The 23440-nt window shown below is 51.0% G+C and overlaps 8 protein-coding genes across 8 annotated transcripts; 6 read left to right on the forward strand and 2 right to left on the reverse strand.

Moving 5' to 3' along the window:
* Positions 1 to 936: 936 nt before the first annotated feature.
* BO72DRAFT_378561 (putative exo-polygalacturonase) lies at positions 937 to 2434 on the forward strand (the record flags this gene model as incomplete). Its single annotated transcript, XM_040941316.1, has 5 exons — positions 937 to 1218; positions 1269 to 1522; positions 1578 to 1660; positions 1712 to 2023; positions 2076 to 2434. The coding sequence occupies 5 exons, from the start codon at positions 937 to 939 to the stop codon at positions 2432 to 2434; spliced, it is 1290 nt and encodes a 429-aa protein (XP_040801057.1).
* A 593-nt stretch (positions 2435 to 3027) lies between these two features.
* Positions 3028 to 3522, reverse strand: BO72DRAFT_459166 (2EXR domain-containing protein; the record flags this gene model as incomplete). Its single annotated transcript, XM_040946413.1, has 1 exon — positions 3028 to 3522. The coding sequence occupies one exon, from the start codon at positions 3520 to 3522 to the stop codon at positions 3028 to 3030; it is 495 nt and encodes a 164-aa protein (XP_040801058.1).
* Positions 3523 to 4782: 1260 nt separating this feature from the next.
* Positions 4783 to 6831, reverse strand: BO72DRAFT_429822 (terpene cyclase/mutase family protein; the record flags this gene model as incomplete). The annotated part of the gene is made up of 2 exons (XM_040943084.1): positions 4783 to 4937; positions 4983 to 6831. 2 exons carry the CDS (start codon positions 6829 to 6831, stop codon positions 4783 to 4785), a joined length of 2004 nt encoding a protein of 667 aa, XP_040801059.1.
* A 937-nt stretch (positions 6832 to 7768) lies between these two features.
* On the forward strand, positions 7769 to 9336 carry BO72DRAFT_378694 (cytochrome P450 monooxygenase afumB; the record flags this gene model as incomplete). The annotated part of the gene is made up of 3 exons (XM_040941323.1): positions 7769 to 8810; positions 8865 to 9131; positions 9188 to 9336. 3 exons carry the CDS (start codon positions 7769 to 7771, stop codon positions 9334 to 9336), a joined length of 1458 nt encoding a protein of 485 aa, XP_040801060.1.
* Positions 9337 to 9646: 310 nt separating this feature from the next.
* BO72DRAFT_404921 (LysR family regulatory protein) lies at positions 9647 to 11460 on the forward strand. Its single transcript, XM_040942271.1, has 2 exons — positions 9647 to 9960; positions 10026 to 11460. The coding sequence occupies exons 1-2, from the start codon at positions 9733 to 9735 to the stop codon at positions 11301 to 11303; spliced, it is 1506 nt and encodes a 501-aa protein (XP_040801061.1). The 5' UTR covers positions 9647 to 9732; the 3' UTR covers positions 11304 to 11460.
* A 359-nt stretch (positions 11461 to 11819) lies between these two features.
* BO72DRAFT_119722 (ABC transporter ATP-binding protein) lies at positions 11820 to 16150 on the forward strand. Its single transcript, XM_040939002.1, has 7 exons — positions 11820 to 12134; positions 12186 to 12300; positions 12356 to 12930; positions 12995 to 13549; positions 13603 to 15552; positions 15609 to 15724; positions 15782 to 16150. Exons 1-7 carry the CDS (start codon positions 11913 to 11915, stop codon positions 16026 to 16028), a joined length of 3780 nt encoding a protein of 1259 aa, XP_040801062.1. The 5' UTR covers positions 11820 to 11912; the 3' UTR covers positions 16029 to 16150.
* Positions 16151 to 16670: 520 nt separating this feature from the next.
* Positions 16671 to 17600, forward strand: BO72DRAFT_448438 (uncharacterized protein). Its single transcript, XM_040944784.1, has 3 exons — positions 16671 to 16903; positions 17009 to 17239; positions 17318 to 17600. Exons 1-3 carry the CDS (start codon positions 16775 to 16777, stop codon positions 17372 to 17374), a joined length of 417 nt encoding a protein of 138 aa, XP_040801063.1. The 5' UTR covers positions 16671 to 16774; the 3' UTR covers positions 17375 to 17600.
* Positions 17601 to 18501: 901 nt separating this feature from the next.
* Positions 18502 to 19863, forward strand: BO72DRAFT_119854 (uncharacterized protein). Its single transcript, XM_040939003.1, has 2 exons — positions 18502 to 18686; positions 19048 to 19863. Exons 1-2 carry the CDS (start codon positions 18660 to 18662, stop codon positions 19570 to 19572), a joined length of 552 nt encoding a protein of 183 aa, XP_040801064.1. The 5' UTR covers positions 18502 to 18659; the 3' UTR covers positions 19573 to 19863.
* Positions 19864 to 23440: the final 3577 nt, after the last annotated feature.

Raw genomic sequence — 23440 nt, forward strand, 5'->3', positions numbered from 1 at the left:
TTTGTGGCCCAATTTGCAGAATCGAATTTAGACAAAGTCTGCGGGCATTCTCTAATGACTGTCTTCGCAAGAGTGGAGAGGTGACACTGGAATGGTGAAATCGTCACGTTGAGAAGACCTACTCGAACTTTGAACTATCTTGCTATGAGTATTGTATGAATACAGAGTATATTTTGCTGGAAACATGAAACGCTTAGATCCTTTCGCTTTATCTGCCGAAGAGCTCCAGTGGAGAAGGTGTCAAGCAAAGTCGCGGAGTCGCTGTCAAGGATTCTGGCGACCCACTCCGCCTCTCTGCTTTAGTACATACATTGAGAATGTCCTCGTCGTCAAGTAGGAAGAAAGAATCGCAGTAATCCCTTCGCCGTTGTGGACCGATATTCGCCCGGCTTTTGACAGATGGTCTATTGAGGCGGCGACAGTATTAAAAGCGCGTCGAGTGGATCGGGTAATCCGAAATGCACAAGTCATCAAGAAACGAAGTAGGGATCCAGTTCACGTCATATCGTCAGCCCATGCCCAGCATGCCAAGAGCTGCACCCCGTCCATGTCTCGCAGTCGCTTATGCGGGGCTCAGGCACGACCCCATCAACCCCACGAATTACCTTAAATCCCGCCGGGGGTGGGGCATTAGCCGCCCTGAATGTACCGAGAAAAGCTGGGGAATGCTTCTCTCAGCCCTCAGTGGCGCTGCAGATCGTGGAGAAACTGGATCGGAAATTGCACCTATCACGGAACCGAGTTTTGGCAGGGTCGGGTTGAATTACCCCGGAGTCTGAGGGGTCAGCATGACGATGTTCAACGCAGACTAAGGACTTATTGTATAGGTACAAAAATATAATGGTTTGTTCACTACCTATAAAGCATCCTGATTTCCTGCCCCTTGAACTCATGCATTCGGCAAAGAGAATCAAACTCCATTGTATGAAACTCAGAATGTTGTCCAGTGCTCTGATCTTCATTGCTGGCATTGCCTCTTTGATAGCACCCGCATTTGGTCTGTCAGATACTACCAAGAGCGGGCGCGCGCGAGCAACTTGTGTTGTCCCGGCTGGAAACTCGACCGCTGTCGATGATGTGCCGGCCATCCTCGATGCTCTGACAACCTGCGGCAACGGCGGGCGTGTGAGCTTCAGCAATACCACCTACCACATCAACTCGGTGATGAACACGACCTGGCTGGATGACGTCGAGATTGACCTCCAAGGAACTCTTCTGGTAGGGCATTTCGCACCCTATCCACGGGCATCACTAAATTACCCTCACAGTGGAGCACAAACATCAGCTACTGGCTCGCCAATTCCCTAGACGTCGGCTACCAGAATCAGTCCACTGCTTGGATCCTAGGTGGTAAGGATATTGTCTTTGACGGCCACGGCTACGGGACGTTCAATGGCAGTGGACCGGTGTGGTATAGCTATACTTCCGGCGTGTCGAACTACCCCCGCCGACCGCATCAGTTGACCGTCACGGCACAAGAATCCACGTTCAAGGGGTTGAGGTTTGTCCAGAGTCAGATGTGGTATGTCTGTCAGCAGGAAACTTTGCAGATCAATGCCCAAGGCTGACGGGGATAGGACAATGTCCATCATTTACTCCGAGAACCTGCTCTTCGATTCGATTTACGTCAACAACCTCAACAATAACGGCGGTTCCTCCAGTATGCTCACCCTTCTACCGAGATCAAGTGCTCCTCAACTGATGGTAACAGGAAACACCGACGGGGCCAACACCATCCGCAGCAGCGGGATCACCTTCACCAACTGGCAGGTCGTCAACGGCGACGACAGCATCAGTCTGAAGGGCAACTCCACCGACATCACCATCGCCGACTCAACCTTCTCCACCGGCCTGGGCATCTCAATCGGCAGCATCGGCCAATACCTCAACGAATTCGAAACGGTGGAGAACGTTCGCGTCTCCAATTGCACCTACCAGAAGACCACGCATGCCGTGTACGTCAAGACCTGGACTGGGGATCAGGTCGGATACCCGCCGAACGGCGGGGGTGGCGGTCTGGGGTGTATGTCTCTTTACTCTCCGGTCTTTGTGAGTTGAATGCTAACCCTCGCTAGATATCTCCGACGTCACGGCGACGAGCCTGTCGCTCAACAACCTCAAGGGCACCCCGTTCACCGTATCGCAATGCACCACCTTCTCGGGCGCTTCGGGGAACTGCACAAACTCCAAGTTCCAGGTCCGCGATCTGTATTTCAGTGATGTGTCGGGCACGCTGCCTTCGACAGATGTTATCAGTCTCCAGTGTAGTGCGGTGGCCCCGTGCGAGAATGTCACGGTCAAGGATGTGAGTCTGCGGGTCACGGGAAGCTCGACCAAGGCGGATGAGTATCTGTGTGGGAATGTGGAGGGGACGGTGGGGTTCAATTGTACCGGGGAGGTTTGTGTTGGGTCGAGCGCTACTGGGGGGTGTTGATTGGTTGGTGCTGGTACGAGCAGGTTTGCGGATGGTTTTCCCCGGTAAAAATGTCTGCATTCTAGGCATATTACATTCTTTTGTAGAAAAACTCACACAACTGACACACCTGGGATACTCTTGGTACATGACACCGCAGTTTCGCTTCAGCTTGCAAGCCTTCTCTCACTAGAGACAAAGAAGAGAAAAAGAAAATCAGAGTCAGCCATGCGCGTAGAACACCGAAGTTTGCAATACATGTTCTGATCATCCATTACTCTTGACTGCATAAACAACACGCAGAAGCATTTTCCTCAGATACCAGTCCGACGATGCGTGCTTGTCGAATTCTTCTTCCGGCCTTTCACTTGCTATGACCATCAGCTCGTCGGCACGACAACTCTCCTCCCACCACAGCTCAGCGCGAGTCACATCTCGCAAAAACTCTCCAGATGTCTCCCAGCGCATGGCATGCTCCGTTTTTCGAAGCTCCCATCGCGGTTGCACATTCCGCTCTGCGCCGCGAGCGAACACTTCCTCAGGGTGACCATTCGCAACAATAAATATCTTGGTCACCTGGGTAAAAGAGTTCCACAATCTTGATCAAGGCGTCTTTATTTATTTTCGAGGACGTCCATTGGAATAGCCACGCGCGTGACTCCAGTTCTGATTCCGGTCAACCAAAGACTCTGCGGACTCTCTTCTAGCAAGGAATAGCATTCATCCAGGAAGTCATCCCAGTTTTCCAGTGGTACGTAGAGGATGTCGACGGCTCTGTGGAAGAGGCGAACGGTCACAATGGAATTTGTATCTGGGTAGTAGCGCACGTACACCTCGTATTCGCGCATCCATCGCCTGGCTCTACTGCGAGCTTGGCGATTGACAAAGAAAAGTGGCACGGAGATTTCGATCGAATCAAAGAACATCCTCGCGAAATCATAGTCGTCCATTTCCCATTTATGATCGTGGATCCGCGGAGAGCTCCAGGGCCCTGGCTTGTAGAAGAACAGAAGGGGTCCGATTGGCCCGGTGGGGAGGGCGTACTCCCAGATCATGTCGCGGAGCTCAGTGGGAAGCTCTGCGAAGCGTGGGAATGTATCTAGACTCATTGTGACTGTGAGGTGCGGCAGGGAGATGTGGTTGTGAGGATTCCCGGTAGCGTGGACAGAGACTCGATGGCTTTGCAAGGATAAGATTTAGGTTGCGATGAGAGGTAGGTTGAGGACAATTAGGCTTGCTCGTCGGTAGCTAGAATAATGAGTACATTTGATGGAAGAGTGTGCAGTTACTGATGCGGCGTAGGTTGGAGGGAAGAGATGATGGCCTGGGTTCTGGTCACATTTCCTGCCTCGTAGCCTTAGGCACAGTATACACCCAAACATCTTTTGCAAACGACTCAACTTCTTCGACCCTTCTCGCAGTTTGGCATGTCATCTTCCAGACATTTACTTAATCCTCACTTGATCCTCCCTCCATCTGCACTTTCATCATAGCAATGACTGCGCGTCTTTGACCTTCTCATCAATCTGTCACATTTGCCTCTCCGTAGGAACTAGAAACAAATCTGCGGCGACGTTGGCGTAGCCAGCCAAGCGTCTGTTTCTTCGACTTTTCCGTACAAGCTCCCATAACGGCTACCGGAAGATTCCCTCTGCCGCAGAGTGTAAACAAAGGCCTCTCATCGCCACTATATCGACGAAGAACACCTCCTAGTCTCACTCGCACGCTTGGCAGAATGAAACTCAACAACTAGATCACATACAGGTTGCTGTGATAAGATCAGGTTGAAAGAAGAAGGTGATGTGGAGGCAGAGTGCGACATACAGTCTCTCTTTTATCCTCGATGGTTCGTATGTAATTCATTCTACATCCCATAAGACGCAGAACCAAGTACTTCTATCGATGACAATATACGTCACTGATCATTTGAATTGAGATAGAACAATATGTGCCGAAGAGAAGCTCAAGTCGCTCATTGAATATGTAGAACCGCCACGCGGCCTGGCCACAAAAACCGATGATGCTCTGGGACGTGACTCGGAACATTATGCTGATAAAGAGTTCGGAAACAAGTTTGGTTTACCCTGTGCAGCCCAATGTTGCAACAATGGCTTCATGAGAGCATGTATGCGCGAGTTCGGGCTACGCACTCGCCTCATGCCCTTCGACTTCCAGTGCATTTTGCCAAGCAAGGCTGGTGGTCAGGGTAGGGAATTAGGATGATTGTCCTTGATATCCTCTTCTCAAGTCTCCTTCATGTTTCGGACTTAGGTCAGCTACAGTCTCGCCCAAAGAACTGGAATGGTCCACTATGTTCACGTTATACTAACTCCTAATGCCTGATACAAAACAGTCCACCGCGCGAGCCGTCATCCTTGGGCCGACGCTTTCTGCATATATCTTCCCAGCGCCATCATGGGAAAGTAGTGGGCGTAATACACGTATCCCAGATAGAAATGATTCGGAAATCCGGTTCCTGTGTACAGTTTATCCGTCCACGTTCCAGCGTGCATTTTATCCGTCCCTGTTCCCGTGGAGATTTTCTCCGTCCATTCTCCCGTCTTCCGACACACAATTTCCACAGACCCGACGAGGTACCTGACGCCTCGCGCAATTATCTCATCTGTATGTGGCAAATATGCCAGCAGCGCCATCAGCGCCCACGCAGTCTGCGCTGCAGTGGACTTGTGGCCCTTGATCGTCATACTTGGGTCTTTATACGTGAGTAACGATTCGCCCCATCCACCATCAACATTCTGAATAGACTTTAACCACTCTTTCGCAAGATCTACCATCCTCTGAACGCGTTTATCCTCGTCAATAAAGTAGGCCAGACCACACAGCGCGTGGGAAGTGCCGTAAATATAATTGCACCCCCATCGACCAAACCAGCTTCCATTAGGCTCTTGGGTGGAGGCGAGGTAGCCGATCGCACGATGGCAAGCCAGACGAAGCTGAGGGTAGAGGTGCACGACCGTGTTGCTTTTATCGGGAGTTCGCATCAACAACCCAAATGCTTCAAGGATGCGACCCGTGATGTCGGCGCAGGAGGTGTCGCACAGGCTGTCCATATCACTGAAAGGGATCTTATTGAGGAAAAGCTTGTCGTTCCCAACATCAAAGGCAGCCCATCCTCCATCAGGGTTTTGCATCCCCAATATCCAATTGGTGGCTTGCACCACGGAGAAAGAGGATACTGACGTCGGGTCCTGTTTGATCTGTGCGAGAATGATGGCTGCAGTGTCGTCTACATCGGGGTACCACGTGTTGTCGTACTCAAAACTAAAGCCCCCGGGCGCGAGGTTGGGACGGTAGACGCGCCAGTCTCCACGCAGATCAAAGATTTGACGACGTCGAATCCAATTGACCGCTCGGTCGAGATGTCTCTTGTCTGTGGACATGGCGTCGCATAACCCGACGGTCATAAGCGCTGTGTCCCAGACTGGGGACACGCAGGCCTGGATCCTTTTGCCTTGCTCATCCTGCCAGGCGAAACGTTCCAGAGCTTCGAAACCGAGGCGCACCGGCTCGTCATCAAGGCGGTATCCTTCGAGCAGCAAAGCATACATACTCCCGTGCATCGGAGGAAAGATTCCACCCCAATCGCCGGAGGCTTCTTGGCGGTCGAGGACCCATTCAACACATTTGCGGCGCGCATAAGTGCGCATGAATGGCACCGATCGCAACCCCCCGAGCTGATACAAGAATTTATCGACAACTGTGAATGCTAGACCGGCCATGTCGAAGTCCGCCGCCAAGGTCCAAATTGACTTGCCATAGGGCACGTTTTTATTTGTGCTGTCCTTCCATAGTTCGTCGAGGTAGTCATTGTTCGCCGACTGCCCGTTTGGCAACGGATACACCGGCTGGTGATGGCAAATAAGCAACAATGGGGCGATCGTCCCTCGTGCCCAGGATGCCAATCTGAAGACATTTATGGGCAACGAAGAGGGCAGGAGGATGAGCTCTACCGGGATTTGCGGTACTGCGGTCCACGGAAACAACCCAAAGGTGGCCAAGAAAATGCGTGTGAACACCCGGACAGCAGCCACTCCCCCGGCCTGAAGCACAAACGTCCTCGCTCGTTGCATGGGCGCAGAGTTAACATCTTCTCCTAATATCTTCAAGGCTAGGTATGCCTCTGTTGTGGTCGAGACATCGCCGGGAATCTCTGGAGCTAGACCCCACGAGCCATCCGGATTTTGCTCGGACAGGAGCCAGCGGGTGTATGCAGGTCTATCGACCGTCAGATCCAGGCCTAAAGCGTATCGGAGAAAGACATATTCGGAGGTGATGGTTGCGTTGGATTTGAGCTCACCACACCAGTGACCGTCTGGATGCCCCGTTTGGCGAGAAAACTCGGTCGCTTTATCGAGTGTGTCCTTGACGAGCGAAGCAAGTTCCCCGGTCTTGGACATCGTCTATGTCTCTGTGTTCTTTGTCGATCACGATCGCTTTTTTTTGGAGAGTGATGCTCTTTTCCTCGAGCCAGATGCACAGGCTGCTGTCAATGGTGGTGCGGTAGGGACAACAGATCTAATCCTCGATACAAATGGGGAGCAGGAAGGAACCCACTCGAGCTTAATCCCGCAGCTACCCTCGATGGAATCTGCACACAATCAAAGACGAGAAGTGCAAAGACGCTCCAATGTTCTCCTTGCAAGGTATCTTCTTCGAATATGTACATGAGCAGTTGGTTGACCAACTCGAAGTAAAGAAAAGCCTGACTCTGGAAGAACAAATAAACTCATGCTACTCAGCGATCTGCAACAGATATGAGCCCTCAACGAATTGGACGGACTTGGATGCCACGAACAATAATCTTCAGAGGAATGGTTAGCGTGAAATGGTGTTGTGCAAAAGTGGCCGATCTCCTAGCGCTACTTTTGTGCATAGCTAGTGTGGGATTGGCGGGCAGTGGTGTGATGGGTCGGAGAAGACGCATCGCATCTGACCTCTAACCTGCATAAAGATGCGTTGAGTAAATCTACAGCATTACAGGTACTGTCCTTGGTCTCTTTGCTTCTGTGATTCTTGTTGCAGCTGAGGCTAGTGGGCTTATGTTAATGTTGAACATCTCACGTGCTACATTTTCCCAAATTGACATGGACCCCAAGATAACTGCAATTTCTGGTGTGTCGCTACATCGCTCTCGCGGAGTGCAGACACAATAAGGACTTTTACTTGCAGGTCTCAGTGCTGGCCTCTTACGAGCGCTCCTACACGCCTCGCAGACGGCGGAACCATTCTCAGATAACAGCCGGTTGAATTGCCTAGCTAGCATTGAGTCCAAGGATTATGAGTCAGGCAACTATGACCATTGGAATGCCGCCAGAACTTTTCCGACTGGGTGTCATGGCTTTTGCCACACTCATTTGGCTGTTAACACTGCGACAAGCACACAAAATATACGCGCTCGAGCAACAGTACGTTTGCGGGAATGTGGTCAAGGAGAAAGCCCCTCGGTGGGACTTGCTGGGTGTAACAAAACTGCTCGAATTCGCTCATCATTTCCGAAGTAAAACTGCACTCGAGTATACGGATAGGCTGTTCAAGATATATGGGAACACTTATATGTCTCAGATTCTGGGTTACCGGATTCACTTCACATGCGATCCGACTAACATCAAACACATTCTCTCAACGAACTTCGCGGATTATGACAGTTCCAAACTGCGGGGCCATCTGTTCGATCCCATTACACCTCATGGAATCTTCACGGTTGATGGTCCCGACTGGCGAGCAATCCGCGACCAGCTGCGCATCCAGATGTCCAACAACCGCAGAATCTGTGACCTTGCGATGTTTGAGCAGCAGTTCCAGACTTTCCTTCAGCGTGTACCGCCCGATGGCCAGAAGTTTGATATCCAGGAGTTTTTCATCAGTCTTGCAATTGATATCCAGAGCAGATTTGCTTTTGGGGACTCGATCGATACCTTGCATCCTTGTCCCTCGCCGGCAAAGAAGCGCTTTGCGCAAGACTTACATATCATCAAGGAGACTATCGTTCGTGACGGCTTTCGTGGCCCACTGCGTCATTTTTCGACGAGACTAGAGTTCCAACAGTCCTGTGCGCGGGCGCGTCGCTTTATCATGGATTATGCAGAGCGGGAAGTGGCGAAGGGACAGTCCCAGGATAGCGCAGAGGGATACTATCTCATGATGGGCTTGAGAGATAAAGGAGCAGATGCCGCCCAATTGGCAAACCAGGCTCTCAGTATTTTGCTAGCTAACGATAGCATTGCTACTACATTGTCGGGCATCTTCTTCCTTTTGTCACGGCATGAACGAGTGGTCTCAAAATTACGACAAACTATAATGGGGGAGATAGGTTCCAACCCTCCTACCTACGACCAGCTCATGAAGATCGCCTACCTCACACATGTTATCCATGAGAGTATGGGCTCCTTCGACCTTTTTTGACTCTGTTGCTTATGATGGCTCGTCACAGGTATGCGATTCTTCCCAGTGGCTCCCTTGAATGCGCGAACGGCAAACAAACACACTGTTCTGCCATCCGGTGGCGGTCTTGATGGCAGCAAACCGGTTCTGATTCGCAAGGACGACATTCTTGTATTTTCTTCCTGGTCTAGCCACCGACTGGAGGCCAGCTTTGGCTTGGATCCCGAGGAATTTCGACCCGAGCGATGGGAAACATTGAGCGCCGATGTCACCGGGTTTATACCTTTCAACAAGGGTCCCCGACTTTGTCCTGGAAGTGAGTACCTGCCTATACCCCAGCGAAGGTCAGCGCTGACGATAATCCTTGACTAGAACGTTATGCTATGATTTTCATCTCTTACATGGTTGTTCGTCTACTGCAGACCTTTACACATGTAACAAACTACAATCCAGGACCGTGGGTTGAGAGGCTATCGATGACGCTGGAGAATGATAATGGTGTGTTGGTTGGGTTGAGCTGAAAGCCTATCTATGCCAAATGCTAGATAGTGGTCTGGTTTACCTGGTTCTGGAAGGTTAATGTCGTATCTGCTTCTCAGGACGGCCATTCAAATGGGTTTCCGATACTCGCGAACGAGGTATAGCCAAAGTTTGTGAAATAGAAGAACTTGCGAATAGTCCCACTCATAGCTAAGGTACAAGTTACTAAGTAGCTGCAGCCTACCGAGTAGGGCAAGTCCTGTCTGCACCTTTTGCCCGTCGCGGTCAGTGCCTACCTTAAGCGGATTCTATTCCCAGGTACCTGCTTTTGTCATCGCCTCCACAACCATCCACTCCTCGATTATAATTTCAACAAGGTCCAACCAAGACATACTGCCAATCTCATCCTTCACAAATACGTCACACCTTGTTTGACGATGGGTCTACTATCAATACTTTTTGGGCATCGTCAAGTCCCAACTTTTCCGACCGATCGAATCATCCCTCTACGCGTCTGGGATGACATTCCACACTTGCGCTCATTGGTTCATGACTGTACCTTTGGCTTCGACGATGTGCTCGATATCACGAAGCTACGTGAAGCACTACATACTCTGCTTCATATAGGTAACTGGAGACAGCTGGGAGCGCGGTTGAGGTTGAATGTAGGTTTTCCTTCCTACTGACTGACACTGAAAGGCCTCTAAGCCAAACACTGATTGGTCTTCAGTCAGAAGGAAAACTTGAATACCATATCCCAACCCAGTATGACGATACCCGATCAGCATTCATCTTCACGACAACAAAGCATACCTCGAGTATCAATGATCACCCACTGGGGTCTCGTCTCCCACGAACATCATCATCCAAGGCACCCTTCTTGGCCCCATGCGCGGCCGAATTCATTCCCTTAGTGTGTGGCCATGGCTCTCCCCAAGTTCTGAGGGATTGGATTTCGTCCGATCTACCGCAGCTCAGAATTCATGTGGTCCTGTTTGATGATTCGACCCTGTTGACAATCACACACCCGCATACGCTGATGGACGCGGTCGGGCGCTCAACATTCCTGCGAGCCTGGACAGCCGTCCTGCGCGGCCAACTTGGGGAAGTTCCACCCTTTCGAGACCTGTCCGAGGACCCGCTGGCCTCGCTCGGTGTGGAAGTTCCAGGACCAAGCTACATCCATGCCGACCGGGTCCTTCAGGGACTTGGGATCGTCGGATTTGGAATCCGCCATTTGTTCGACATGTGGTTCCACCGTCAACAAGATCACCTTTTCCTCATCCCTGGCCGCTTGGTGGACCGAATGCGACAGGAGGTGCTGCAGGAAACCCCCTCCTCCGATGGCACGGCATTTTCCTATCTCAGCGAGAGTGATGTGTTGCTTTCTTGGTGGCTGAAGAGTGTGACTCGGGCATTGGACCTGTCACCGGATCAAACTATCATGTCGATGAACATGTTCGAGATTCGGGATTTGTTCCGCGACTGGTTCCCGACCGGGAGCGCTTACATCGGCAACGCCATTTTCCCTTGCTACACCCTGTGTTCTGTGCCGGAGATCATGGGGGGCAGTCTAGGGACATTGGCGCAGGCAAATCGTCGCGCGCTGAGTCGCCACCGGACCAAGGAGCAGGTGCATGCCTTGGCGGCCCTCCAAAGTCGCTCGCTGTTGAAGACAATCCCGCTCGTCGGCGAGTCAAATCTGGTGTTTATGGCCTGCACTAACCATCACAAGGCCCGGTTCTTCGAGCTGGATTTTTCCGCAGCCGTGGTCCGACCAGGGGTTCCCTTGTCAAAACGAGCCAACCAGTTGGGGCGACCCTCGTATATAGGTTATGCGGAACACACTGATGGGTACTACTCAACGAGGAATCTGCTGCGGGTGATAGGGAAAGACGCCGTGGGCAACTGGTGGCTTTCATGCACTCTACGAGAGGGGGCCTGGGAGAAAATTGTCGGACTGTTGAATTCTGCTTTGATGGAAATCGACAAGACCTTGGAAACCTGAGTATGCAGACAATTTGACGTGCCAGAGCAAGATTATATTTTGGGCGGACAAATTAGATGGTTTCATACCACTGTGGGTCTCAGCCGGGTCTTCAGCTGCAGTGGTCGATGTTATCCATGATCTTGCATTCACTAGCCAGTACTAAGTTACTCTTGCGTCCCGATTTGGCTTGATCAACCTGGAGCCACCTACGTAACTGCACTGATTATTATTACAGTGCACTATTAATCATGCTGTAACAAAGGAAGCAGCAATTGCTCAATGGTGGGTCATGCGGAGGGAGACTACTTGCAATTCATGTTCAGGAAGTCTGAGTTATCCTGTGTCTTTCGCGAATCTTGGGGCGCGTTTGCTGAGGAATGTGCATTGCAAAACTCACACGCGCCAAACCGGCTGTACACAGAGACGGTCCTCATTTTGTGACGTATCAGCTTGTTTTCTTCAAGCAACACAGTTCTTGCATTCGAGTTTCTGGATGAATTATTCCATCTCACGTGACTGAAACAGCAATGGTTGTGGTGTCGAATTGTGTGGAATAGCAATAAGTGGCCGACTTGAGGGTTCAACATCAGTGAGGTCCGATCATTGGTTGGAACCCGGTGGAATCAAATGTCTGATGCTATTTTGCTTGATGACATCCAGCCGATTGCCCGGTGTTCTTTCCAGGATGGGAAGACCCAAGGCACAGCGATCGAGGAGCAAATTGACTCTGTATCACGAAGAGCTGGATTATTCACAGCCTACACCTATGCCACTCGCTATGAGAGATGGGGCTTGGTTATATGCGTCTTTTGTGCGCTGGTTGCCGGTGCAGCGCTTCCTTTGGTGACGGTAAATATTCTCCCAATCGGCACAGCGTCACACTAAAGCTGACTCGTGTAGCTCATTTTCGGATCATTCATCGATCACTTTATGAGCGGCAATTCAGATGAAGCCGAGAGAAGTGACACGATTGCACAATCGGCCACGCAGCTGTCACTATGGATGGTTTACATCGGTCCGTGAGTGCCCATCCGGACGAGGGCTGAACGTCGGCTAATAGATCTAGGAAGCTATCGGATCCCTTCTATCGACTCTGTGTAGCACCTGGGGGTTCAATCGCCTCGGCGAAAAGATTACTGCGAGACTACAATTAGAGTACCTCGACGCTGCTCTACATCAGAATCTGGAGTACTTCGATGCTGTCGGGTCCGGCCAGCTGACGGTTGGCATTGACACCGACATAAGAGCGATCCAGGAAGGAATTTCGCAGAAAATGGGCATGCTTATCTCCGGTTTCGCCGGCTTCATCGTGGCCATCATTATCGCCTTCTCACAGAACCCTCAGTTTGCGGGAATCATGCTATCCCAGCCTCTAGCTCTAATGCTTGTAGTAGGTGGGTTTGGATCCTGGATGAGCAGGACTCAACGGGAAGGGCAGGTGAACTGGGTAAAGGCAGACAGCCTCGCGCAAGATGTGCTTGGTGCCATGAGAGCTGTTCTTGCGTACCGAAGTCAGGAGAGATACACGAACAAATACCAGGAAATCATTCGAGGTCCTATTCTGCTCGAGCGTCGCGAGCGTTTTATTTTCGGTACCATTGTTGCCGGATCTTTCACCGTCCTTCATTGGGCAAATGGATTAGGTGTATGTAGGTCCTACTTCCCTATCAACTTAGATTGACTGACTCTTAGCGATTGCCAATGTGTAGATTTGGCAAGCAAATCGCCGGGTTCATGAATCGGCATGTACCATCGCCGAAGCCTTGACTATCTTGTATGCAATGACGGTTGCCGGAGGAATGCTTAGCCAGGCTCTCCCTTTTCTACCCGCTATCATTCAAGCTCATGGCGCAGTCAGTCGAGTTCTTTCGGTCATTGATCGTACATCACCCTCAAACTCTGCATGCTCTGCAGGTCGCACCATCAAGTCCTTTCGCGGATGGATTGAATTTCAGAATGTGAACTTCGCATATCCGTCCCAACCGAATCGAACGATATTAGACTGCCTTACTTTCAACGTTTTGCCAGGTCAGACAGTGGCATTCGTTGGTGCTTCAGGATCTGGGAAGTCAACGGTGCTCTGTCTTCTGGAGCGATTGTATCTACCATCCAACGGGTGCATAACGGTAGATCATGAAGCCATCGAAGAGCTCAGCATCTCGTGGTTGAGGTCCCAGATGGGATACGTCGATCAGGATGTGGGTCTCTTCCGAGCGTCAATTCACGACAACATAGCCTACGGCCTCCATGTTTCTTTGAAACAGGTCTGTCAGATTACCTTTTTCCAGGGAGATCGTGTACTGATTGATTTGGTAAGAGCCTAACAGCAGCAGATATCAGGCAGCGGGTTGTTGAAGCAGCCAAGATTGCTCAGATACATTCCTTCATTTCCGACCTGCCTGATAGCTACGATACAGCACTAGGCTTCGGCGGGTCCGGCCTGTCCGGAGGCCAAAGGCAGCGAATCGCTATCGCTCGGGCGATCGTGTCCCAGCCCCCGATTCTGCTTCTCGATGAAGCCACCGCCGCCCTAGACAGCAAGAGTGAAATGGAGGTCCAGAAGGCACTAGATGCAGCGATGACGGGGAGAACGACAATTGTGATTGCGCATCGACTGTCCACAATCCAGCATGCCGACAAGATTATCGTCATGCACAATGGACAGATCAGGGCTCAAGGCTCACACGCAGAACTGATGCGCACATGCGACATTTACCAAGCTTTAGTCAGGCAACAGAGCACGAAGACGGAACCTCCAGCTCAGGAAGCATTGCAATATGAGAGAAACTCGTTTTCAGCGGATGTGTCGACTGAAGACGGGAGGGACATTACAAAATTGGGTACAATCATCCATAAGCCAAACAATGGCTCTGCATCTACCCAGGTCCCTCGGGGTAGCTTTGGATTTGTTTGGAAGCTCAATGACCCAGAACTGCTTTATCTTGTAGCTGGCGGTTTTCTTAGTATCCTTGCAGGCATGAGCTATCCCCTTCACGCGATCTTCTTCGGGAATGGAATTGTTTCTATCATTGACCCTGAGCTAAGTACGGGTGATCACCCCGCCCGGTTCTGGGCTCTGATGTACCTTATCCATGGTGCTCTTGTCTTTGCGATATACTGTGGCCGGGGATACTGTTTTGCAGCTTCTGCATCCATGCTTCACATGCGAGCCCGCGCTTCCCTATTCGAATCCCTCCTCTCAAAGGGGTTCCCGTTCTTCGATGACGAGGCTCATTCAACCGGATCCCTTCTCAGTGTTCTTTCTTCCGACGCTCAGAAGATCATCGGCATCTCAGGGACATCCCTTGGTTTGACTGCTGAGAGCGTGTTCATGCTCGTCACTGGGGTCACTGTCGGGTGTGCCTTTGGCTGGAAGCTGGGATTGGCCTCGACAGCGATAATCCCGTTCATCGCCGCGTCGGGATTTGTGCAGTATTTCATTGTGATGCATGTGCAAAGATACATCAGACGGAACTCCGATGCAGTTGCAGTCGCACATGAGGCGTTTACCGCAGTCCGAACCGTGACCGTCCTCGGGCTGCAGAGCACCATCAGCGCGGCATTTGCCGCCCAGATCCAGCAGGACGTTCGAGAGAGATACTGGATCTTGACCGGCGTAGTCTATGCATGCGGGACGTTCTTTCGTGTGTTGGGCATTGCTTTTGTCTTCTGGTATGGAGGAGTCCATCTCATTGCCACAGGAGAGTACTCTCTTCAGCAGTTCTATGTCTGCTTCGCGGCTATTGTGTGGGGATCCCAGGCGGCGTCGACTCTCTTTGCGCATGCGCCGGACATCGCAGGCGCGCAGATGGCCGCTTCTCGGATGCAAAGTCTTATGCATGGGTCAAGCTTTGCTCAATCAGAAGGTGCTGTGCCGACCCCAAGCACTGTCAAGGATGTCGCACTGCGGAAAGTTCACTTCAGGTATCCCACCCGCCCTTCTGCGTCCTGGACTCTGAATAGTATTAGTCTGAATGCGCGCGCTGGACACTTTATCGGTCTGGTTGGAGCAACTGGAAGCGGGAAAAGCTCTGTGATCAACCTCCTTGAGCGCTTTTATTCTATTGGCTCTGGTAGTATTACGCTTAATGGGGCGTCGATCGACGAGTACGATCTTGTGTCATACTATCATTACTTCGCCCTCGTCGACCAGAACCCGTGCCTTGTGGGCGAAGATATCCGGGAGGCTCTTCATAGTGATAACAGAGTCATCCCTGATGAGCAGCTTCTTGCTGTTCTGGCCAAGGTGGGGCTGGAAGAGTTCGTTGTGAGTACCTGTTACCACCAGGTCACTGGATTCCCCGCCTAATCCATTCATACTAGTTGTCCCTTCCTCAAGGACTCGGAACACCCATCATAGCAAACGGATCCAACCTCTCAGGTGGTCAACGTCAACGGATGGCCATTGCAAAAGCCCTGCTATGGAAGCCGAAAATACTGTACGTGATTCTGGCTCTCCCGCATGATTCTAGACGAGCGGACTGACAGGCAAACAGACTCCTAGACGAAGCAACTTCAGCATTAGATACGTCCTCAGAGTATCAAGTACAACAGGCCCTACGCGAGGCAATGGCCGGTCGGACAACCATCGCTGTGGCTCATCGCTTGAAGACGATCATGCACGCAGATGAGATTTTGGTCTTCCAAAATGGGCGAATTGTCGAAAGGGGGACGCATCGGAAACTCATGGAGAGGCGGGGCAAGTACTGGGAATTGGCGCAGTTGCAGGAGTTGGAGGGGTGATCCTGCCCCGGTCTATTGTTGTCTGGTCACAGTCACTATGGTCGAAGTCTAAATTTCGTCGAGCACGCGGTAGCCGAAATGTACTGTACAATTACTGTACATGATGACCGCGCCCACATCCAATCCGCAACCAAGCCTTGGGCTGATCTGACTTGGCGAAGACAAGCATTGGCCAAGAGGCTCGTATTACCGCTGCGCTGAACAATTTCTGGGGTCGTGAGGCTGAGCTTTTTCGAGGTTCATTTCAGCGTGTCAGGTGAGATCGTAATGTATTTTCTACGCAGCATCTACTATTTCTAAGCGTAGGTCTTACGCTGTATGGGTTCGTGAGGCATTCTGGAGAAGAGAACAAGTCTGATTCTAAGGGCATTTTTAGGCCAGCAAAGCTGTAATACACGCCTGATGTACACCTGGAAAAACAATTATCGACGAGGTCATCCCGCATTGGCCGAAACACGAGAGGTACGCCTGATGTCTCACAACCTCTACCAACGGGATTGTGCAACCTCGAATTCGATAAATATAGCAGAGACATTGTCTGTGCCTGACGTCGACTTACAAATCTGAGATGGAAATGAGCGATTTAGTTGAATTGAGCAAGCTGATGCAGCTTCGATGTCATGCCTGGATGTGTCCGAATTAAGGGACTAGAAATAACTACATAAGGGCCATCGATTCCCCAGAAGAGGCCTGATAATTCATCAACATCACCATTCAAGACAACCTGATAACCTATATCAGCAACCATGAAGAGCATCCTCGCCCTCGCAACCTTCGCCACCACGGCCCTGAGCCAAGGCATCTTCATAAACTCTCCTGCAGCAGGCACCGAACTCCAAGTTGGAGAAACCATCACCGTCCAGGTCGCTCGCGGCGTACGATCTGCCCTTTCCCTTTCTTTCTATCTGCCTTCTTCCCACATGGTCCTCACCTTACCCAAGCGGACAGAAGGCCCCTGATTGACAATCAAACGATGACAGGACTACATCCAAGCCATGACGGAAATCGGCATCGCGATCGGCATCCAATCCTGCCCCGACACTCGCCCCTGCCCTTCCCCGGACGAATACCTGCAATACGTGCTCTACACCGGCCCGTATGACCCTCAGTATGAGACGGGATTCTACGATCAGTATCAGAACTTCACGATCACGGTGCCCGACGTGACGGGACCGGCGCAGATTGGGGTGACGAGGGCTTATCTTGTTGGGGTAGGTGGTTTTCTTCTCTTTTGGTCGGGATGTGGCTGGAAGAAGCATGCATGCTGATGATGTGTTCTGGGTGTCTAGGCCGGTTATTTGACTGTTGTTGGGTCGACGGCGAGTAATTATACTATTGTGGCGTGATGTGAGGGGTGGGAAATTTGGGAGGATGGGTGGGTTAAGATGGTTCTGTTCTGAGATAGAGTTTGGGATTGAGGCTGGTTTTCCAGTTAGTGCTTTGAGTATTCTGGGTTTCGTGGAAACGAGAGTCATTGGAGTCATCTTCAAGTTTACCTTTGTCTTCTTCCATTTCAAGTAGGCAAAGTCTGTCGTTGTGGAAGCAAAGCGTGGCGTAGGCAGGACCCTGGGGACCCACCCCCGGAAGGCTGACCCCGGGGGGAAGCTTATAGCATATGCTCTTTCTCCACTCAGTCGTTCCAGTACTTTAGCCTCTGTGGACTCATTTTTATGTTAGATAGTTAATCAAGGGAAACTCATATGGTATAGACCAGAAAGTCCCAAGTATGCATCTGCAAACTCCGTTGTATGAGAAAAAAAACTCAAATAACTGATGAAGGATCCATCTCTTTCAAGGCATGCAACTGCCCACTGCGGCTGCCACAATCTTTCACATATGTTTGCTACATAGGACTTCCCCCGCCCGTACCCGCCCCCTCCCGCTTCTTCCCTCCACGGATGACCGACTGTGCACCCTCCCACATCTTGACTCACCAGCCGCGCCCGAGCCACACCGGGCCAGCGTGTCGAGCCGCATGGCTGCGCATTCAATCGCCAATGGCCGCGCAAAGAATTGTATGGTCTCTGTGTCGGGTTAATGTCTAAAAAAGGCGGTGAATAACGCCTGGAGCCCGACAATGGGAATACTGCCGAACGAGTTAAGCATCAGCGCATTGATGCGTGTGAATTGCGCAACGACGGGTGAATCCGCTCCTGCGCCCTCCCTCGCCCCCGGGCATAAATATCTCCTCCTTCTCCTTCTCTTCGCCGTTTCTCTCTCTTCCTTCTTCCTTCCTCCCACCAACCACCATCTTCCATCTTTCCAACTCCATGATCATCCTCCCATCTCTGGTCAAGGTTGAGGTCTATCTCCATGGGTTGACTTCTTTCTTTACTTGTTCATCATCATCATCATCATTATCATCGTCAGCACCAACACTCACTTGCTTCTGTGATTCTGCTTTACTTCTATCAAGCTCTCTTTCTTCTATCGAGCTCACTTTCTGTCATCAAGCCCACCTCAACCTGTTCTACCTTTATCACATCTACCTCTATTCAGCCCACTTGTCTCTATCAAGTCCATCAAGTTGCTTCAACTTCCCACTCCCACAGTTTCTTCTTCTCACTCTTCCCCTGTGTCAAATCTACCTCTCATAAACCTCATCCCCGGAAGAGTTGAAAGTGATGAGCGATGCTCGCTCTACGAAGAAACATTCTGGTAAGTCCGGATATCTCTCCTCCTGACCCGGTCTGAGCTGAGTCAAATGTATCCTTCTCCAGATCAAGGCTGACACTCGTCCACAGAGCCTAGAGGCTGGGTTTATGGCTACGGCCGAAATGGATTACTTCTAAGCAAGCTGTGAAGTCAGCGGCGTGAATAGTCAGACCTTTCCGGACAAGATAGCTCCCGTTCCGTGATGCAACGAGCCTTGCCGGCGCGTTTCAGCTCATGACACAGCTCAAGACTGTCAGTGAACCGGGACTTGACTGCCTAGGAACTTGATGAGGCAAACTGAGATATATGATACTCAGAACTTCCCTTCCACAAAAAGAGCAAGACTGACGGTCATGGTTTCAAGGTTTCGAGATCGCGTGGTTATGAACCTACACAAAGACTCTGCAGTCATGGGCGACCGAGCTCCACCAAAGTTGGATGTCGAATGCAAAGCCCTTTGGTCGGTCGACAGGGCTTGGCATGCTCAAGAGCCTACTGGCATGCTGTTACCCCATCTGAGCAACGCCATCGGCGCGGAAAGAGCCACTGGCTGAGTGGCACGGCAGCCAGAGTGGATGCTCCAGCAAGTCAATATGCTGAGCTACTGAAAGGCGCCGTCAGCTTCAGCGTGGCCGTGACAAACTCAAGGAGATCACGGCAGCGCAGAATTGAATGTCAAACACCAGTAAGCAAAAGGCTGGAACCTGATTGCGACCGTCTGGTAGCTGAGATCATCTTCTTCCTCAATCTTATATCCTTATCAGGACTCAACAGAACGCCAGTTGACACTTGCATGTGCAAGCCCAGGCGGATTTTGCCACGCCGGCGTCTGGCTTTCTTACATCTCCTGCTCATTCTTGATCTGACTTTCTTGTCTCAATCATCTTGATCCCTTTCGCTGTATTAGCAAGTGCACCATGCTTTTCCTCAAGTCAGTGTTAGATTCTCCGGGCACAAGACATTGTCTGTGGGGCTTGCTTGGCGTTTGAGTCTCTAAAGATGTGGTGTCGATCTTTTTGGCGTGACGGTCAACTCTTGTCTCTTGTTTCACATTGGGCCATGCAATGTCTAATCTCTTCTCACCTGCTCATGACCTTTCTTGAACCTGTGCGATCTCATCGCGTCCCTCCATTTGCTTCCTGCAGTCTGGGTTTCTCTATGTCGTTTCAGTGCTATGTTCTACCTGTTGCCTGAAGCGCAAAGGCATGGCAAAGGTGAAAGAACACCCATCCGTTCACGATCGAGGTAGGGAGAGATGTACTCTCTCCCAGAAAGCGAAACTGAGATTGCTCATTCGTTTACCCTCGGGTTCGGATACTAAGGATTGAGGCTCCTCAATCGGAGAAAGTCAGTCAGAGAGTCACACGACCAGGCCGCCCCATGAGTGGCCGTATGACCACTGCAACGCGTCTGAGTTTGACTGATCTCTGACACTTATGTCTTGGGCATCCCTGGTATTGTTCTAAGCATTTACTGCGGTACCATGATGGTCGTTTCGCCCGGCATTCTTGATTTCGATACGTCGCATCCAACACACTGATGCGACAACAGATCAGCAGCCGCATCAGTTTTTATACATGCGATGCCAAGGTTCTCCAAAGATGGCTCACTTATCGCCGTCTTTGAAGAAGACACAGAGTTCCGAAGTAGAAAATACGAAACGTACTCAACCAAACCGAGCAACATGGTGGATGCCGTACACTTCCGCACCTCTCTTCCTGCGATATCCCATCTTCTCACGGGTGGGTAGATTTTGCTTCGGTATGCAGAGATGAAAGCAGCGTATGCGAGCCCACAATCCACGGGAAAAGCCAACCCAAGTCCACACGGGCTGGAAATAGCAGGTATAGGGCTGCTCTTGCATTGCCGGCTTGGGGATTGTTCATCGGCACAACCACCTGCGACGAACAAACGCCCCCCGCAAGCGAATCACTACACCACTTCCACATAAAGCCTCTCACCTGCGAATCACGTTTGGGCCCTCAAACTTTGCACCCTATCTTAGCGTACTCCTGCTGCAAAGCTCTTACCCACTTTCTTTTTAGGGGAAAACCTATCGAAATCATCGATCTCACTGAACACAGTGTCAGGCAAAGCGATCTTCGCCTGTTCTTATTCTTCATCTTCATTTTCGAATGGGGCCGAAGAGATTGATAAGGGGGTTTGTGCAGAACCCAAAGCATTGCGAGGGGAAGCCTTACGCTCACGTTCAAAACTACAAAGTTGAGTTGTTCAGCCAGAGAACTTGTAAGTCTTCCCTTTATTTTTCTCTGATTATTCAGAGCTTCATTGTCTAACAGTCCGAGCCTTCCTAGGAAACTATGGCACTAATGCCACTCGATCGAGTCGCGGTGCTGACTGACTCGCATGGACAATATCGTCAACTAAAGTGACAGCTTGACGCATCTCGCCGAAAGCTTGACGGCTAGCGCGTAGATTGCTGACCTATTTCACTAATTCGAACCATCTTGCTGAACGATAGCAGCAAATTTCTTGCTTATCGACTAGAGAAGTCAAAGAGAATAGCCGCTGGCTTGGGCAGAGTATGCTACCCAAAATCTCAAAGAGAGACTCAAGGTTGCATACTGAATGACTCGGATGCCGCCGCCCTTATCCAGGAAAGGGTCTATACACAATGGCGCTCATTTTTGTTCTCTGAGAATTCATTGGGTCGCAGATCTTGAAGCTACACCAGCTTATCGAGAGAGGTGTTGACTTCTTATATGCTGCCCTTAACCTCCTCCCCGCGGTCCTTCACAGTCGCTGGCAGTCTGGTCATATACGATGTAAGTTGCCTGAATTTACAGGGTCCTTTCTGTCCATCAGTTGGGCTAACGATTCTGGTCCATTCTAATGATTCCAACAGTAGTGGCTGAGTCGGCGCTCTCATTATCATTAGGGATAACGACTTTTTGTGGAAGAAGAGCTCGATTCTTTGCCTCACTTCCAAAGTGAACCCCGTGGCCCAGTACAGGAGGACTTGGATAAGTTGAGCCTGCGCCGTGAGCTACAAGGATCTTGAATAGGCAGGCTCGATGAACTCCGCGGCGGTGGATCTAACACTGAGCCCTAATTCGAAGTCGTCACCTAAACTGGCGCAAATCGGGTCTTTACCAAAGTCACCTATGCTTCTGTCTATGTACCCGCTCAATCACCTGAATACGCATTGCAGCACTCAATGTGAATACTAGCATCGAGTTCCAATTGATCAACTCCAATTAGCCAGGAGATAACCCCGAACAGGGGCGGCCTTGATGACTATATTGATCGAATGACTTGGCACCTGTAAATAGGAGCATTGCAGTGAAGTGACAGGGATTATCTACAGTCTTAACCTGTCAGTTGGAGCCCCCAGCTACCCATTCTGCCAGCAGGTGAGCCGGTCATTGAGCTGTAACGAAGGTATCAAAACTCGCATCGCATTCGTTGTCACTGACGGCCCATCGGGCGCATCTGCGCCTACCGTCCACATTATATCGAGTAGGGGTCCGTCAATCCTAGCTATTTACCGACAAAGGAATGCCACCACTCCCTACGGCTGTCGGTCGCTTCTCCAGCACTCCACAGTACGCGGCAGCCATCGGAAGTCCTCTTCGATTCTATCCAGCCCCAACAGTCGATTCGCCTCCCGGGTACTGCCGCGGCCGTCCAGCCCCAAAATCCGTCGCCATGGCTTAGGTACCCGAGTACCTGGATGACAAGTCCCTTATATCCGAAACCGAGTGCTCGAAAAAAGACGTCCGCGCTCGAGCGCCACTTGACCAGTTTGCTGGAAGTCCGGGGAAAACCTCCAACCAGAGACCCGGACCATTCAATCAACTTTTCTAGGACGAATACGAGCAAATACAAGAGCAACTCATACTTCCGCGAAGCAAAACTCCCCCAGACGCGCGGCGCCATCCTGCTACGTGCTCAATCATGCCTACGATGCCAGAGAAGCTGGAGAAGTGGCAACAGTGCGTCGTTATCAATGACGAGAATCTGTCACAGTCAGCCAGCAGAATCATCTATCAATCAGCCAATGTCATCGCATGCCTATTGGCGGAACGCCGCTCCCCTCAACACGAACCCAGGATTAACGTGAAGCCGACAACGAGGAGCTTTTACGCCGACAGGCTCTTCTCCTTGCCGAGCAGGGGACGAAGCTGAATACAGAGCCGCGCGCATCGCCAAGCACACCAGATATACCCGAGAGATGGTACCGCATCGCGTCCATCACTATGGCACAGAAGCGCTAAGTCTGAACCGTTGAATTGTTGTTGGGGAGTTGAGGTGTCAAGCCTTGGACCAGAAACTCATGAAAATGTGGTGGAGCGCCTTTGTGGCTGTTACGACTTGACTTCCTGGATTCAATCCAGCCGTATAGCATGACCATTGTGTCCACTGTCGGTGACATGGTAGGCGATCAGTAGGTTGCTGCATGTGATGCATACTTCTGTCTGGACGAATTTCCATCGACCGAGATAAGTCGTCTAGACTGCAACTACACCTACTGCCACACGTTGGAACGGAATGAAAGAGCGAGAATGCCTCGAGCACTGACATGTTCAATCTTTACATATGTTAACAACTTATCGCCTCGACGGAGTCAATCCTCTCCAATCTCAAACAGTCTGGTGCGTTTGCTTAACTTACCCCGGCCTGTATATGGCCGATGACAGAACTGAGACAGCGGCAACTCCACTCGGCGTACATTAATAGTTGCATAAAGAGAATTTTACATGACCTATGGTCTCAAGAGCTCTGAATCCGGCCAA

The sequence above is a fragment of the Aspergillus fijiensis genome, assembly GCF_003184825.1.
Source record: "Aspergillus fijiensis CBS 313.89 unplaced genomic scaffold BO72scaffold_25, whole genome shotgun sequence".
Classification (NCBI taxonomy): domain Eukaryota; kingdom Fungi; phylum Ascomycota; class Eurotiomycetes; order Eurotiales; family Aspergillaceae; genus Aspergillus; species Aspergillus fijiensis.

Bases quoted from the DNA above. Each gene is read 5' to 3' on its own strand.
- BO72DRAFT_119722 (XM_040939002.1), top strand. From the start codon at position 11,913: ATGTCTGATGCTATTTTGCTTGATGACATCCAGCCGATTGCCCGGTGT. The intron at 13,550-13,602 runs GTCTGTCAGATT...TGATTTGGTAAG, and splicing joins TCCATGTTTCTTTGAAACAG to AGCCTAACAGCAGCAGATAT. The intron at 15,725-15,781 runs GTACGTGATTCT...ACAGGCAAACAG, and splicing joins CTATGGAAGCCGAAAATACT to ACTCCTAGACGAAGCAACTT.
- BO72DRAFT_448438 (XM_040944784.1), top strand. From the start codon at position 16,775: ATGAAGAGCATCCTCGCCCTCGCAACCTTCGCCACCACGGCCCTGAGC. The intron at 16,904-17,008 runs GTACGATCTGCC...AAACGATGACAG, and splicing joins CCGTCCAGGTCGCTCGCGGC to GACTACATCCAAGCCATGAC. The intron at 17,240-17,317 runs GTAGGTGGTTTT...CTGGGTGTCTAG, and splicing joins CGAGGGCTTATCTTGTTGGG to GCCGGTTATTTGACTGTTGT.
- BO72DRAFT_119854 (XM_040939003.1), top strand. From the start codon at position 18,660: ATGCTCGCTCTACGAAGAAACATTCTG. The intron at 18,687-19,047 runs GTAAGTCCGGAT...CATGGTTTCAAG, and splicing joins CTCTACGAAGAAACATTCTG to GTTTCGAGATCGCGTGGTTA.
- BO72DRAFT_404921 (XM_040942271.1), top strand. From the start codon at position 9,733: ATGGGTCTACTATCAATACTTTTTGGGCATCGTCAAGTCCCAACTTTT. The intron at 9,961-10,025 runs GTAGGTTTTCCT...ATTGGTCTTCAG, and splicing joins GAGCGCGGTTGAGGTTGAAT to TCAGAAGGAAAACTTGAATA.